General features: G+C 39.1%; 1 protein-coding gene across 2 annotated transcripts; it reads left to right on the top strand.

Moving 5' to 3' along the window:
- Positions 1 to 660: 660 nt before the first annotated feature.
- Positions 661 to 14170, top strand: LOC117537684. 2 transcript variants are annotated; one of them, XM_034202995.1, is made up of 6 exons: positions 661 to 900; positions 1143 to 1833; positions 12686 to 12860; positions 12993 to 13143; positions 13641 to 13721; positions 14008 to 14170. In XM_034202995.1, the coding sequence occupies exons 1-6, from the start codon at positions 696 to 698 to the stop codon at positions 14013 to 14015; spliced, it is 1311 nt and encodes a 436-aa protein (XP_034058886.1). In that variant the 5' UTR covers positions 661 to 695; the 3' UTR covers positions 14016 to 14170. The 2 variants fall into 2 exon arrangements, with proteins under 2 accessions (XP_034058886.1, XP_034058885.1); XM_034202994.1 differs by having other exon boundaries at positions 13641 to 13830; positions 14008 to 14161.
- The last annotated feature ends 449 nt before the right edge of the window (positions 14171 to 14619 follow it).

Here is a 14619-nt window from a genome sequence, read left to right as displayed (position 1 = left end):
TTTGGTGCTAAAATTGACAGACACATTATATTATGAAACTGAGGCTTGTATAATCTAATAGATTCAAGACAAAATTCAAAAAAGCAACATTCAAGGTTCAAATAAGGTGTATTAGAAGCAGCTTTAGTTTGTATTTACTAACTTAAGATAAAGATGTTAAGAGTTAAAAGCAGTAATCACTTCCCTCTATACCCCCCAAAACAGTGAAAGAATGTCTAAATGTGGCATCAACAGAAATATTATGCAGGATCATTTAGTAGTGGTAATTTTATTGTGTTGCTGTTCATTCATTTCAGATGATGCCAATAGGTGTAATAGCATTGCTACATGAATAGTGCGTAAGCAAATGAGAATCTGTGTGTACGGAAATGGTAGATGTTCGCGCTTTGTTATTATACAGATGTAGCGCTTCATTTCAGACGCCTACTCGTGCGGGTCCGTGATCGGCACGGGGTGGGCCCCTGCTGAAAAGGAAAATCCCCCGCAGGACTTGAAACGCCCCCTTGATAAATACATTTAATTATAATGAAACCAGCTGCAATGGATCATGGATCCACCAGGGGGAGCTGTGATTAAAAAGCTGCCACACTGGAACTCATGTGAAATAAACAATAGATACAGTCGGCAAGCGAGGGAACGCCCACAAAACGTCACATCCGGTTCGCGCTGAGGGGGACAACAAACCGGCTTCCACAATGCCCAGAAGCTGCTGTGTACCCTTTTGTACAACTAACAAGCTTAAAAATCCAAATCTAAAATTTTATATTTTGCCCAACGGGAGCACAGAGCCCAGGAGAAGAACCCGGTGGCTTCAAGCGATCCGTCGGGAGGATGAGTTTGGCCACCTGTGGGATCCAAAATCCAAACATGTGTACGTCTGTAGTCAGCACTTCATTACAGGTATGACAACGTTATTCACACAATAACAGTGTTAAATTGTTTCGTAGTTAACATCAATGTTCAATTACTAGTTTTAAGAGAAGTTAACTAACTACTACGTTATGCAGGCTACCTTGCTTGAGTATACACAAACACAGCTATGCTAACAACACTGGTGGTAGCTTCCGAGCTTTCTGCAGTTAAAATGTATTTCACCCCGTTCTATCCCCTTCTCATTTCGTTTGTGAACTGTCTTGCCCTAGGCTTAAAAAACGAGGACATAGCCCACCCAGACTACACACCCTCGCTGTTCCCACATAAAAAGACAAAGTCTCCCAGGTCAGTACTTCAGAGGCTGGAGAGAAGGAGGAAGCGTGAGGGTGTTCAGTCTGCCCAACCAGAATCCCCAACATCAGAAGCTCCCATACCTCTTCAGGAGTTAGAGAGAAAACAACTTTATGAAGAATTGGATAATTTAAGAAGAGAAAGAGATGAGGCCATGAAGGAGCGAGCTGAAGCCATCAGAGAATTGGAGACGTTGAAAATGTCGGTAAACACTGTGAGAGAAAATGACACTAAATGTAAAGTCATGACAGGCCTGTCATGGACAGTATTTTACACTCTTCATCAGTACCTGGTACAGTTTAAGTCACAGAAAACATCCAAGATGTCAACACAAGACCAGCTCTTTATTACTCTGGTGAAACTGCGGCAGAAACCCTCAACCGATATGATGTGTGGAATATTTGACCTGGCACATAGCACTTTCCTGGATGTATTTTCCCGATGGTTGGATTTGATGTACGCCAACATTTCTTTTTTGATTAAATGGCCTGATGGAGAGTGTATCAGAAGCACATTACCAGCAGAGGTTCTCTTCCAGTACCCTAGAGCGACTGCAATTATCGACTGCTTTGAGATCAGAATTGAACACTCAAAGAAGCTGAAAACAAGGTGAGATATTTGTCTTTTTGATAGCATGCATAAAGTGTCTGGTTTTTGTAATACTTACCTGGCTGTCTGTGTATACAGATGAAGCACTCCAGATCAGACTCAGATGGGTGTGTCCCAGTCAAAAGCCCAGCGGATGCCAGCGGCTGGGGGTGTTGCCAAATTGCTAGGGGGCGTTGCCCAATTTCCCCATTTGTTCAATTACAGGATTTAACCATGAGATGGCGCTTCATTCACAAAATACACAAAGACAACTGTTTGCAATGTTTGCAGCTCTGCAGTTGTGTTTGCTGAATACTGTAGCATTTAATCACTTATTTGTTACTGTATGGTTTTCACAAGCTACTATATTGAAAAAACATCAATATTTTAGATCAAATAAAGTATATAGTTTGCTTTATGCAGTATATTTCTTGTAATATTGTTGGGGTGTTTTTACACAGTACAGTAGATTGAAGTAAATCAACTTATACATTAAGATAAGATAAGATGGACCTTTATTAATCCCGTGGGGAAATTCAGTAGTTCAAACAGCAACAGGGTGAGAGTGAAAAACAGGACAGCACAGATTCACACAGATTAATAAAATCAAAAATAAGATGAGTGATAAAAATAATAATAATGAGAAACTATGAAATAAGAAATGAATAAAACTAAAATATAATTATCATATCATATATTATAATGTATTGTATTATTAAGTAATATCATACATTAACCCCATTATAGCAGATGCCACATTGAATGGATGAACACATTTATGCATCAATAATTACAACAGAGTATTTCTAAATACAAGTTGTAAAAATACTTATATGTATTTAATATTAACCCTTTGGAGTCAACCGTCATGCCGGCGTGATCAGATCACATGACCTGTGCCGCATAATAACAACAGTCCGGACAACATTGCCGTGTGTTTCTGTCGAAAGTACTGGCTTGGAACTATATCCCAGTCTTTGTTTCATGCAAAAAGACCCAGTAAACACGGAGAGACGATGATATAAAGTTAATACATTTCAAAAGTATGAAAAATGGAAGCACATATTTGAATATATTCGCCGCATTTGATCATTTTACGAAACGGAAAATACTGGAAACTGTAGATCCTGCTCAACAGGATGTATATGTGTATTTCTGTCGAAAGTACTGGCTTGAAACGATATGCCAGTCTTTGTTTCATGCAAAAAGACCCAATAAACAGACAAAAATAAACACGGACATACGATGATATAAAGTTAATACAGATATATTTCAGAAGTATGAATAATGGAAGCACATATTTTAATATCTTCGCCGTATTTGATAATTTTACGAAACGGAAAATACTGGAAACTGTAGATTCTGCTCAACAGGATGTATTTACCAGGGAGGGGGTGAGGTAATCAGGTAAACGGAGTGATACGAAACGAGACGAAAAGAGACGAAGAGGGACAGCGGGAGACTGCGATTGAAGTAAAGTGACAGACAAACATTGAGAATTTAGATATAGTTAGATAGATTTAGAGTTTTGAAGATTCAACTATGATGAAGAGAACTCTGAACGTGAGTCAAGCTCTAAGCTTGTTTTTTGACATGGAGGAGGAGGAACCTGTGATGTTGCCCTCTGTGTCGTATTGACAGAAACCTCTTTGAAGCGTGGCACAGATAAAGACAGAAAAAACTAATTTTTATACATAATGTGTATATATATATATATATTTGTATTATATTTATAATAACACTTTCGCCTTATCAGAATGAAATCCCATGCTACCTCAATCAAACTTTCACATTATCATAGTGACATCCCATGTATATATTTCCAGCTTTTAAATGGTTTCGTTGTGTATGTTTGTGTTACATATGAAAAATAATATCATTTTCAAAATCTGGTTTTACGTTTTTTTTTTGTGATTTTGGGTCCAAAATGTTCATATAGTAGAAGATCACTGCTCTAAACAAAGTCAAAAATCCTACATCCAAACGAAATAAATATAATTAATTATGATGAATATGTTAAGTCTTGTTCATTGTTTTTCACTTTTATTAAATGTTTGATATTTCCGGTGGAAATGGTGGACTATCGGACATTCAAAATGCAGCATATTTTCACTCTTACACACATATATTCTCCTTTTACATACATACATTTTCACTCTCACAAACGTATATATACTCACTAGGGCCGGGACTCGATTAAAAAAATTAATCTAATTAATTAGAGGCTTTGTAATTAATTAATCGAAATTAATCGCATATAAATATTTGACCTAAGAACAGTGAGAAGCAATGTTTTTCACATGGATTTTAGTATACCATTAGGCGCATTCACACCGCAGTACTTTTCCCACAAAGGTTCATGAGAACTTAGTTCATGAGAACAAATCAAGCCGCTGACGTCACTTCTTCTTCTTCTGCTTTGGGTTTACTGGCAGGCCGCAAACCACTTCACGGCGTATACTGCCGCCCAAAGTCCCCGGCCGGAAGTCCCCGGAGTTGGGGAAGGCTTCAGTAGAAGCTGCTGGGAGTCCCAGAAGCGTCTACTGAAGCCTTCCGAGTAAATCGCCAGAACGCCGACACCTCCTCATCTCCACCGCTCCCATGTTTTATTTTGTGTTGCCATAAGTTAGTCTCTCTGCGTTTCTGCGCTGGGCTAATGCTAATAATGCTAATGCGAGGATAATAAAATGGCGGCTTCACCAAACTTTTTGGGAGTTTTACGGGGCGTGGTTTGCAATCCGCCCAGCCAATCAGAAATATAGCTCTTTTCTCACAAGAGAGCCGTACGAAAGTCCCTGCTCTCTAGCAGCTCTCTGCTCTCTAGCAGGGACTTTCGTGGGGGTAAAAAGGTTCTCATGAACTAATTTGAGTACCGGCTCTTTTTGGTGTGAACGCGATAAAAGAGGCTAACGTCCACGCTAGCTTCCACGCTAGCTGCTATATGTTTTGCATTGAGGTGATACTTGAGGCTTGATGTGCTGCAGTGATATGCGAATTCCTTTTTGCATAATTTGCACACAACCGTGCTCTTATCGACGCTTCCATCCGTCCGTTTTTTAAAACAACATTTCCCACTGTTGTTCACTGTGGTTTGTTGTTGTCTGAAGTCATGAACGTTAGTTGGTGCTCCAGTATAATCGGTACGCCTGAAACTCATCCAGTGAGAAACGTTCCGCGGTGCAAAAATAAGTGCGATTAAAATGCGTTAATTTTTTTAACGCGTTAATTTTTGTGTAATTAATTAATCTTAATTAACGCGTTAAAGTCCCGGCCCTAATACTCACACATTCATACATTTTGCTCTCATATTATCATATTTCAATGCACACATTCATATATTGTCACTCACACATTCATGCATTTTGTTCTCATATTCATATAATTTAATGCTCATATTTATAAATGTTGCTCTCATGCGAAATCTACTAAAACAAAGTATGTCATGGTAGTGGTCAGCTGTTAAACACAAAAGTGTATCTTAAGGGCTGTAAATATAATAAGCCTGTTGTCAATTTTAGACACAGGCTTATTATATTTACAGCCCTTAATAACATTCATTTTCTGGACTCAATGTGTGTCTTGGCCGTTTTCTTTGTTCCAAGCAAACGAGTGCTTTTTGTTTTGAAATCACTTCTGCGAGTTTCGCGGGCCTCCCCCCTCGCTCCACTGCATTAGACCATTTAGTAAGGTATCAAGCAAAAGGGCAAAAACGCCTCTCAGACTCTCTTCCGTTTACTTTTTTAATAAAGAAAAACAAATGGTCCGTAGATACACAGACTCATATAGCCTATGTATGTATACTGTAAGGAGAATGTATGTGCGTGAGAGGACCAGTATGAATTACGGCATAGAAATATGCAAACACAAACCTACAGACTGGGGGATGGGAGATCACAGGAGTGGGGGGGGGAGAGCTGTGGAATGTGACCCTTGGGAGAATTCCTCCACACATTCCGATGGCCAATTCGTTTTAAACAAAGAGTTCGCAACACAGGACAGCATAGGCAACATGGGGGGTGGGGGCTGGTGAACGGTCTGGTCAATGTTTGTAAACACAATCCCCAGGATGTGTCCTAATCAGGAGCCGGGTAAATGAGAGACTGAGGAGCCCCCGAAAAACAGATCCCGAAATAGCTCGTCCTGGTTTCCGCAGCAGATAGGCCTACAGTATGGTGTCTGTGTTATGTCAGTTATTTTAAATAAAACGTTGAAAACTGAACTTGAAAATGGTTTCCTCTTTTTATTTTATTTATCATTTTCGGGACGGGGAGACGTGTGTGATTAAAAATTAATTTGCAGAAATGTAAAGTGATCTAACTAAGTTCTATTCATATTCTTGACGGGAAGAGCAGTGTAAATGGGTGGCCATATGCATTTGAAAAGCAATATAAATCACACAGTTATTATACAATAGGCTATAAAAGCACCATCGATAACCATTACCTTTATCCAATTCAAACTTTGGACGGGAAAAAAGGAAGGTGTACATGGTTGGGCTATACTGTAGGCCCAGGGGCGGCGGGTGCTATAGGCTATGACGGCTAAGCCTTCCCAAATATTTGTGTAACTGCATCCTGGTAAAATAAAAATATAATGTCTTTGACATTAGCGCTGCTATGCAGCCACCTGTGCCCTGTACCACGAAGCCAGTTCAACAGACCCTGGATATGCTTGAGTTACCTTAACTATCCCTAACAAACGCGATCTCGCTAAACGGTCCTACGGCGCTGGTTATCAACTCGGTAAATCAAGCCAGGGTTTCTCTCTCCAGCTGAGAGCGCGTTCACGTGAAAGGGGCGGGGTTAGCTACATTTGACCAATCACAAACAGGGACAAGTGTACTGACAGCGCAACATCATACTTCATTAATGAAAAGTAAACTAATATTAGACAAATATGAACTTTAAACATCCATGATGACTTAAACATATAATCCAGGATACAAGCCACATAGTTGCACCTGCAAGGAGAATACAGAACAACTCGTTAAAAAATAAACTACCGAGTGTTTGAAAGCGTACAACAGTTTTATGATACTGCCCCATCTAAAACACGAGGGGATCTGACTTTATTACATTTGAGTTGAGTGTTTCGTCAACTTAATGTGTTGCTTAAAATAATACATCTGCATACAGTATATGTGACAATGTAACTAAGTGTTGCACGGCCAGATACGGCTCGAGAAGCTGACTCAGATAAGGAAATATTGTGATATCGATGTGAGATCGATGATCTGATTGATGATGTGATGTCAGTGTGATATGAATGATAAGTGCGACACGTCGGCGTCTTCTCTGCATACGCCAGTTTAAACTGCATTTCCTTTTTCCTGTAATATGACTTGATTTAAACTCCGCACACTGAGCTCTGATCGGTCAGCAGACGGTGCTTTCACTGAGTTGATCTCTTTTCTATAGACGCCGGAGGCGGGCAGCGTAAGATGAAAAACAAAGTTATTTAGCCTTCCCAAACCTGAGCCTCACGCGCCGCCTATGTGTAGGCCTACTGTATACATACAAAGGCCATTCAAGCTAGAGTTCTTCTGGAAATGTTCACATCAGGCACCTTCAAGTTAAACAATACTAAACAATTAACACAGTAGGCCTAAATTATGTGGATTAAACCACATTTATTTCGTTAAAAATAAACGAAATATGATTTAGTTTGAATGATTAAATGTCATCAGGCACCTTCAAGTTAAACAATCAGGTGCACACTTTAATGTGCCGCCACCTCCGGACTCGGCTTGACTCGGTTTAAAGAATGCACAAATGTGTTTAATCGTTTGTCAGATATGTACGAAGTAGCCTAAATACATTTGTTCCTGCTCAAGATTAGATTCAACTTTATTGTTATTGCACATATTGCAGGTACTGAGACAACGAAATGCAGTTTAGCTTCTAACCAGGGGTGCAACAAGCAGTGAAAAGTAATGTGCACAATACTACAGTAAACAATTAACACAGTAAATTATGTGGATTAAACCACATTTATTTCGTTAAAAAGAAACGAAATATGATTTTGTATGAATGATTAAATGTAGGGTGAATTGCCCTAATGTGGGACATTTTTTCATTTCAGACTTCGGGAATATATTGCGATATGAAGCCGATACAATAAATCAAAATCCAGTAGGCCACCATTCCGAAATCCCCAGTAATATTAGACACTAATAATACAGTAAACTATTAACACTGTACATATTATTGTTTGCCCGTGGGATTAGGATGATCGTAGGGTCATTTTTTTTATAGGGTGCCATTTGGACTTCACAAGTTGGGTGAAATAAATAGTTGATTTACCTACTTTTTAATGTTCTATTCTATAAAGGACATATCTAATTTGCTAAAAAACATTTTGGTCAAGCTCAGGCACCTAAATCTTTATATATATAGATATATTAACAACACGTGACACCCGGGATATGTCCACCCTGTTAAGGACATACACATAACTACTTAAATGAGTTTTCAGTGCATTCTTACAATTAAAGTGACTTTTTAACAAGAGTTGTATGTCCGTAACTCTAATTAGATATATATTTCATACCTAATTAGTTTTAAGTAGTATATATTGAGAAAAACAAGTGTAGATTATGACAACGTGGCATATTTTTCCACTGTTTTCCATGAGAAAACTTAAATACAATAAGTATTACTAAAAGTTTCTAGAATATATATAATCAACCTCTCTCATTTCTTTATAAAAGTACAAATATACACTTGATATTTGATATTTTCATTAAACTATGCTAGAAAAATACCAACATAACAGGGTGGACATACGTCTAACAGGGTGGACACCAGTGGAAGTCCGTCAGGGCCTTCAGGACCTTCTCTCCAGGCCCTATCATTTTAAAGTGTAATTTTTGGTTAAAATATTACAGTATTAATTATATTGTTAAAACAATCTTTTATATTAAATTATTAAAATTGTTTGAATATATCAAATCGTTTTGGTTTGATATACCCACTATTTGGAGCTGGAGCTGCAACTTTGTGTATCTGCCTTTGCTTCTTCATAAGGCTATCTCCATCCCAAAGGTCTGCTGTGTCTGTGGTTGCAGGGTTTTCTTATAGAATGTGTACTTTAGAGTAGCAACAAATATTAACAGAATTAAAAAAATATATCAGAATTTGATTTGGGGTCTTTGGTACGCCCCTAGGACCTGTGAGCAAGTCTGTGTGATGTCATAATATTTTCCTGCTGTGGGGCACGTACAGTAGGCTATTGCCCTACGTTGGAGACTGAGGAAAATGGCAGCTAATGAAGAAGACAGTAATTTGCTTCATAATTCATTTATTCAGCAGAATTTCTAATAAAAAAAATCACGGAAAAAGAAAGGCCAACACCAAAACTTGGAGGGCTCAAACAGGTAGGCAAAGGCTTTATGAGGCACTTTGCTGAGGCCAACTATAATCATGCTCGTTTTTTGCCACCACCAGTGGCTTGTGGAACACCACTGGGTTTGGTAGCCTGAACACCTTAACCAAGAGCTCTGATCATCGTGCATAACTTAGAGTACATTTTTAGTTTACATAAAGTTATTTTCTAGGTACTTCCATGTAAGCTTCTCAAGTTGGACGCTCTGAGCGCTTGTTGAGTGCCTTTGGCTCTGGTATAAGACAGATAAGTTGTTCCTCTGCATACCAGCTGATGTCCCTATACTTGATATGCCCAGGTAAGACGCTGATCACCTGCATCCTCATTGTGCCCTTAATAGGTGTCAGAGCAGGGACCTGAGGTGAAAAGAGAGGATATACAGTAGTATGAGATATAATATTCAAAATATTTGGCCAATAACAATAACTATCAACGTATAGAGGGCCTCAAAATACTTAACTACTGTGAATGTTTTTGCAGGGGTGCGGGGCATCTTTACCTCTGTTTTTGCTTCAACTTCCTCTTCACTGACAAAGAAGAGCTCCACTGTTGATTCCAGTCTCTTGAGTTTTTTGAAAAGAGTGATGGCATCTGGAACATCTTCCCCCAAGCGCACAATTCGGTCTGCTGACCGCTTCAATGTCCCTCCGATGCCATCTGGAGCTCCTTTGCCATGGCTGGCCTCAAATAAATTCCAGGTCAGTTCTTTGAAACCAAGCCTGAATGGCTCAGTGGAGAGAAAGTAAAAGTTTCCCTTTTGCTTGTACTGGGTTGCCGGGCCATCACTGTAGAAGTGAAGCCTTTCCACCTTTGGACACTTGGTCTTCACCATCTCCAGGACAGGCTCCAGGTGGGCCCAGATCGCTGGTGGGTCATGTCGTCGTGAGGATGAGATTGAACAGAATGACAGTGGTGTCTGTTCAGTGGTGTACAGTACACCAGTGTGCAGCGTTGCCTGTTGATGGGACCCTCCAAAATGCACAGACTGGATCTCGTTGTGATATTTGCAAGAGTAATTTTAGCTGAAATCGATGTGGATTAAGCACTCGTTGGCTTGGAGGCTTTCCCGTAGCTGTCTGTAAGCACTGTATTGCCACCTGATGTTAAAAAGGTGCTTACGGAATTTGAATAGATTCTCTTGAAATTTGCTGACCAGGTCTGATTCAGTGCTCTGGACCTCGTTTTTAAGCGTAATGGTCTTCCTCTCTTCCTCACCTGTCCTTTCAGTAGACCATTGTACAACTTGTACAATTTCCTCTGTGGTTGATTTCAGGGTTGGGTGAGTGGTGAGGCGGCACTCTACACAATCACCATAGGCGCAAGCTTTCATTTCTGTGGCACAGACAGTGCGGTCAACCATCTCCTCAATATTATTGGAGACGACAATCCCATGGCTGTAGAGGGTGTCAGCCATGAACTGGAGGTTTTCATGGGTTTTACACTGGCACGTGGCCCGATCAGCATCAGTAGGGGCCACGACCCAAAATAGCCGACATGCACAAAAAAGACAGTATGACACGTTGTCTGAGTTTTCGGATCCAAATTTCCTGTGAAGGTTCTTGAGTGTGTCAGAAAGCAGTCGCTTCTGCATCTTCTTCTTCCTCACTGTAATGGTCTGCTTGCGCCCAGTTGTCATATGACTCACGTCATCACGAAGAAAGAAGGTATGGATACTGGCTTTACTTTCTAGACTGCTTGAACTCTTCTTCCTCTGAAAAGTATTAAGGTCTGCATCCCTGTCCAACATCCCCCTCTTCTTGGAGAATCCAAGAGCCCTGAATGCAAATGACTGCCATTCCTATACAAATGCATGCCATTACTTTAAGTACTATACCTATAATCCTTGTGTACATAATATACTAGATAATATACCCATCAGTGTTTCCCTAGGATTTTTTGCAGCAGTTTGTGTTGTGCCTATAGATCTAATGGTGGTGATCATTTATTATATTATAAAAACATTATTATAATGTTATAATAGTAATATAATAATATAACAATAAATAATATAATATTAATATAATATAATATTAACAAATGTTGTAATAAGTAAACAATACTTACATGTCCACCCTGTTAGTTGAATAAGCCTAACAGGGTGGACACTAACAGGGTGGACATTTTGAGCAAAAGTTAGCCTTTACCCTGCCTGTGTTAGCATATTTGCTAGCATGATCTTGGATACTTTATGAGGAATCAATCACTTTTTAAAGGAACTTTTTAAAATAATAGAATTCGATTAATATCCTTCATACTTAGGCCTAACAGGTTGGACATGTTATGTTCAAACACATCAAACAAAATTGACAGAAACATCCAAATCAGTTGTAAGAGCAGTAGAAACCCACACAGCTTACCTCAGTTGAATGTCCCGCCTCTGATGTCATTTAATTTCATAGATGTGATGTCACTGAGAAATATGTATTTTTCTTAAAGGGACAGATTACCTCAACAGGGTGGACAGCGACCCTCGGGGACAAACATTAAACCTTATTTTTATATATATATTTTTTACAATTTGAATAAAAACATTATTTGATTAGATTGATTTTGACAAGTTAAATAAAATAATAATAACATATTTATAAATTAATTTTGTTTTTAATAGCTATATTTTAGATCTAAGTTGAATGACCAGCAGTGGGGACATGGAAAAACTCCTCGATATCCCTTTAACCAATGCTTTTAAAATGAAAAAAAAAACTTAGATGTGCATATCATTGTATTAATAATAAATTAACAATTTAACACACATTAAAAACAAAATGTAATTAGTATTTGTCCAGATTTAGACAAAAAACAACATATTTTGTACTGGGGACACCAAAGGCACCACATTAAAAAAATGACCCGGTAGTGAGACCCGTGCTGCATTTTCCTCCGGTCGGATGTGATATAAAAACAAAGCGATTATTTTTGTTGTTGTAAACTCACGTGGATTAAATTTAGTGCATTCATTTCAACTCGTGAACATATGTACATTAAATGATCGTGAGGATGATGATTGAAAATCGTTTGTTTGAGCCTGGATGCATTTCCTGATCTAAAAACATAGTGATGGTTTTGTACTTACGCCAACGTGAATTCAACATTATTTTGTTAAATAAAAACATGGTGATGTTTAGTAAATGATTACATGTCTCTTATTTAGCACAGAATATGATCCTATCCGTGACATATGGATCTTAACAAATATCCACTATATCAGATACCTGTAGATCAGCTGTTTATTTCACATGAGTTCCAGTGTGGCAGCTTTTTAATCACGGCTCCCCCTGGTGGATCCATGATCCATTGCAGCTGGTTTCATTATAATTAAATGTATTTATCAAGGGGGCATTTCAAGTCCTGCGGAGGGGTTTTCCTTTTCAGCAGGGGCCCACCCCGTGCCGATCACGGACCCGCACGGGTAGGCGTCTGAAATGAAGCGCTACATCTGTATGTACACAATTTATAGATAAGTATTACTAACGACTGTCTCTTCTCACAGAGCTATCACCTATTCAAACTACAAAAACTGGACAACAGTGAAGTATTTCATTGCATGTCACCCATCTGGCTCAATCACATATCTCTCCAAAGGCTGGGGAGGGAGGGCTTCAGATGTGCATATTGTAAGGAACTCAGACTTCTTATCTCAGAAGTTCCACCATGCAGGAGATCAGGTAACAATTGAACTGTTTTTTTGTTTCTAATTTAAGTCTTATTTGTGAATTTATTATTTACCCATAGTTACCATTTTTGAGTTGCTGTTGAAGTAAAGTAGTGTTTTTAAGTATTTGTTATGTTTATTTCAGATTTTAGCCGACAGGGGCTTCACTTTGAAGGATGACTTTACTGTTCTGGGTGCACAGCTCATCACACCGTCTTTCACGAGGGGCCGAAAACAACTGTCAGCCGAAGATGTTGCAAATTCTCGTGTGACTTCGAACATCAGAATTCACATCGGTAAGTATAGAGTCAGCAGTCAGATTCATACAGTATGTACATTTGAATGTTTTTGGTATTCAGAGTGTGCTGCATCATCAAATCACTGTTGCTACTTGCCGCTGACGTGGTTCACATTTCCCTAATTAAATTAATTACTGTAACAGTACAGATCCGGGTTAACAAGTGCTGAGACGTTATTCAATTAATCACATCAACGAGTACATGTGTAATCCCTACTTTGTAGGGTGTCTTCAGATAACATTTTATCTTAAAAACAAGTTATTCTATATTTAAATACATTGAACTGTTGTTCACATTTAGTGCAATATCAAGAGAACATGATAACAGGAAGTTAACCGGGATCTTTCTTCACTTTAGCATGAAAAATAAACACTAATTATAGGACACAATGCACTGACGATATAACGGTCAACTGTGCTACTCCTGTGAAACTCAAACATAACAATGTAGATAAACAGCATGTTAACGACAAATATGTGATCTGTGGTCTGCAGAGAGAGTCATTGGTGCCCTGAAGAGCCGGTACCACATTCTGGATGGCCCACTTCCTCTGCGCCTGGTGAAGAGACTGCAGGGTGAGAGACAGAAGAGAGAAGAGCCCATGATTGATAGGATTGTGCATGTCTGTGCAGCACTAATGAACCTGTCTGGCAGTGTCATGTACAACCGTTACAGAATCTGAGAGTAAGAACAAAATCAATGTGCAGTAATTTAATAATGAGCATCAGAGAACAATATTTTATGCAACTTTTTTATACAACAAAGAAGTCATTATTGTTCCAATTGTGCCATTTAACAGGTTTCAGTTGAGACATAATGGATCTTTCTAATCAAAACCACCTGTTGTTTGTCTTTCCACAGGTCCCTGAACTGATCTCAGTGCTGCTCTGCTGCTGCACACCCTGTCACCCTGCCTCTGTTGCCTGACGCTCTGCCTCTGTTGCCTGACGCTCTGCCTCTGATGCCTGACGCTCTGCCTCTGTCGCCTGTCACCCTGCCTCTGTTGCCTGTCACCCTGCCTCTGTTGCCTGACACTCTGCCTCTGTTGCCTGTCTGCCTCTGTTGCCTGACACTCTGCCTCTGTTGCCTGATGTTCTGCTGCCACTTGTGTTGCCTGATGGGTCACTCCCTGTGCTGCTTTCGACTGGACTGTGTTCTGCCTACTTAGCAGAAACATATACAGTGCTTATCATAAATGAGTACACCCCCTTTGAAAATAACACAAGAACAATTTGATCAACAATATCAACAATTATTATCTGATTAGTATCAAAGTCACAAGTATAGACAATATTGTACAGCCCATTTAATTCATTCTATTTGTAGCCTATGTATGTTTTCATGTTGTAAATAAATGCATAGGCTTTGTGATATTTGATTTTGTACATGTAGTCTATGTTGATACTGAATGAAATAGCTATAATATGCTTCAAAATGAATTGGTATAAATAAATATGTAACTCTGTCAGTGAC

Source organism: Gymnodraco acuticeps, unplaced genomic scaffold, assembly GCF_902827175.1.
Source record: "Gymnodraco acuticeps unplaced genomic scaffold, fGymAcu1.1, whole genome shotgun sequence".
In the NCBI taxonomy this organism is placed as follows: Eukaryota; Metazoa; Chordata; class Actinopteri; order Perciformes; family Bathydraconidae; genus Gymnodraco; species Gymnodraco acuticeps.
The sequence above is the reverse complement of the archived record's forward strand: the minus strand, read 5'-3'. Positions and strand labels throughout refer to the sequence as shown.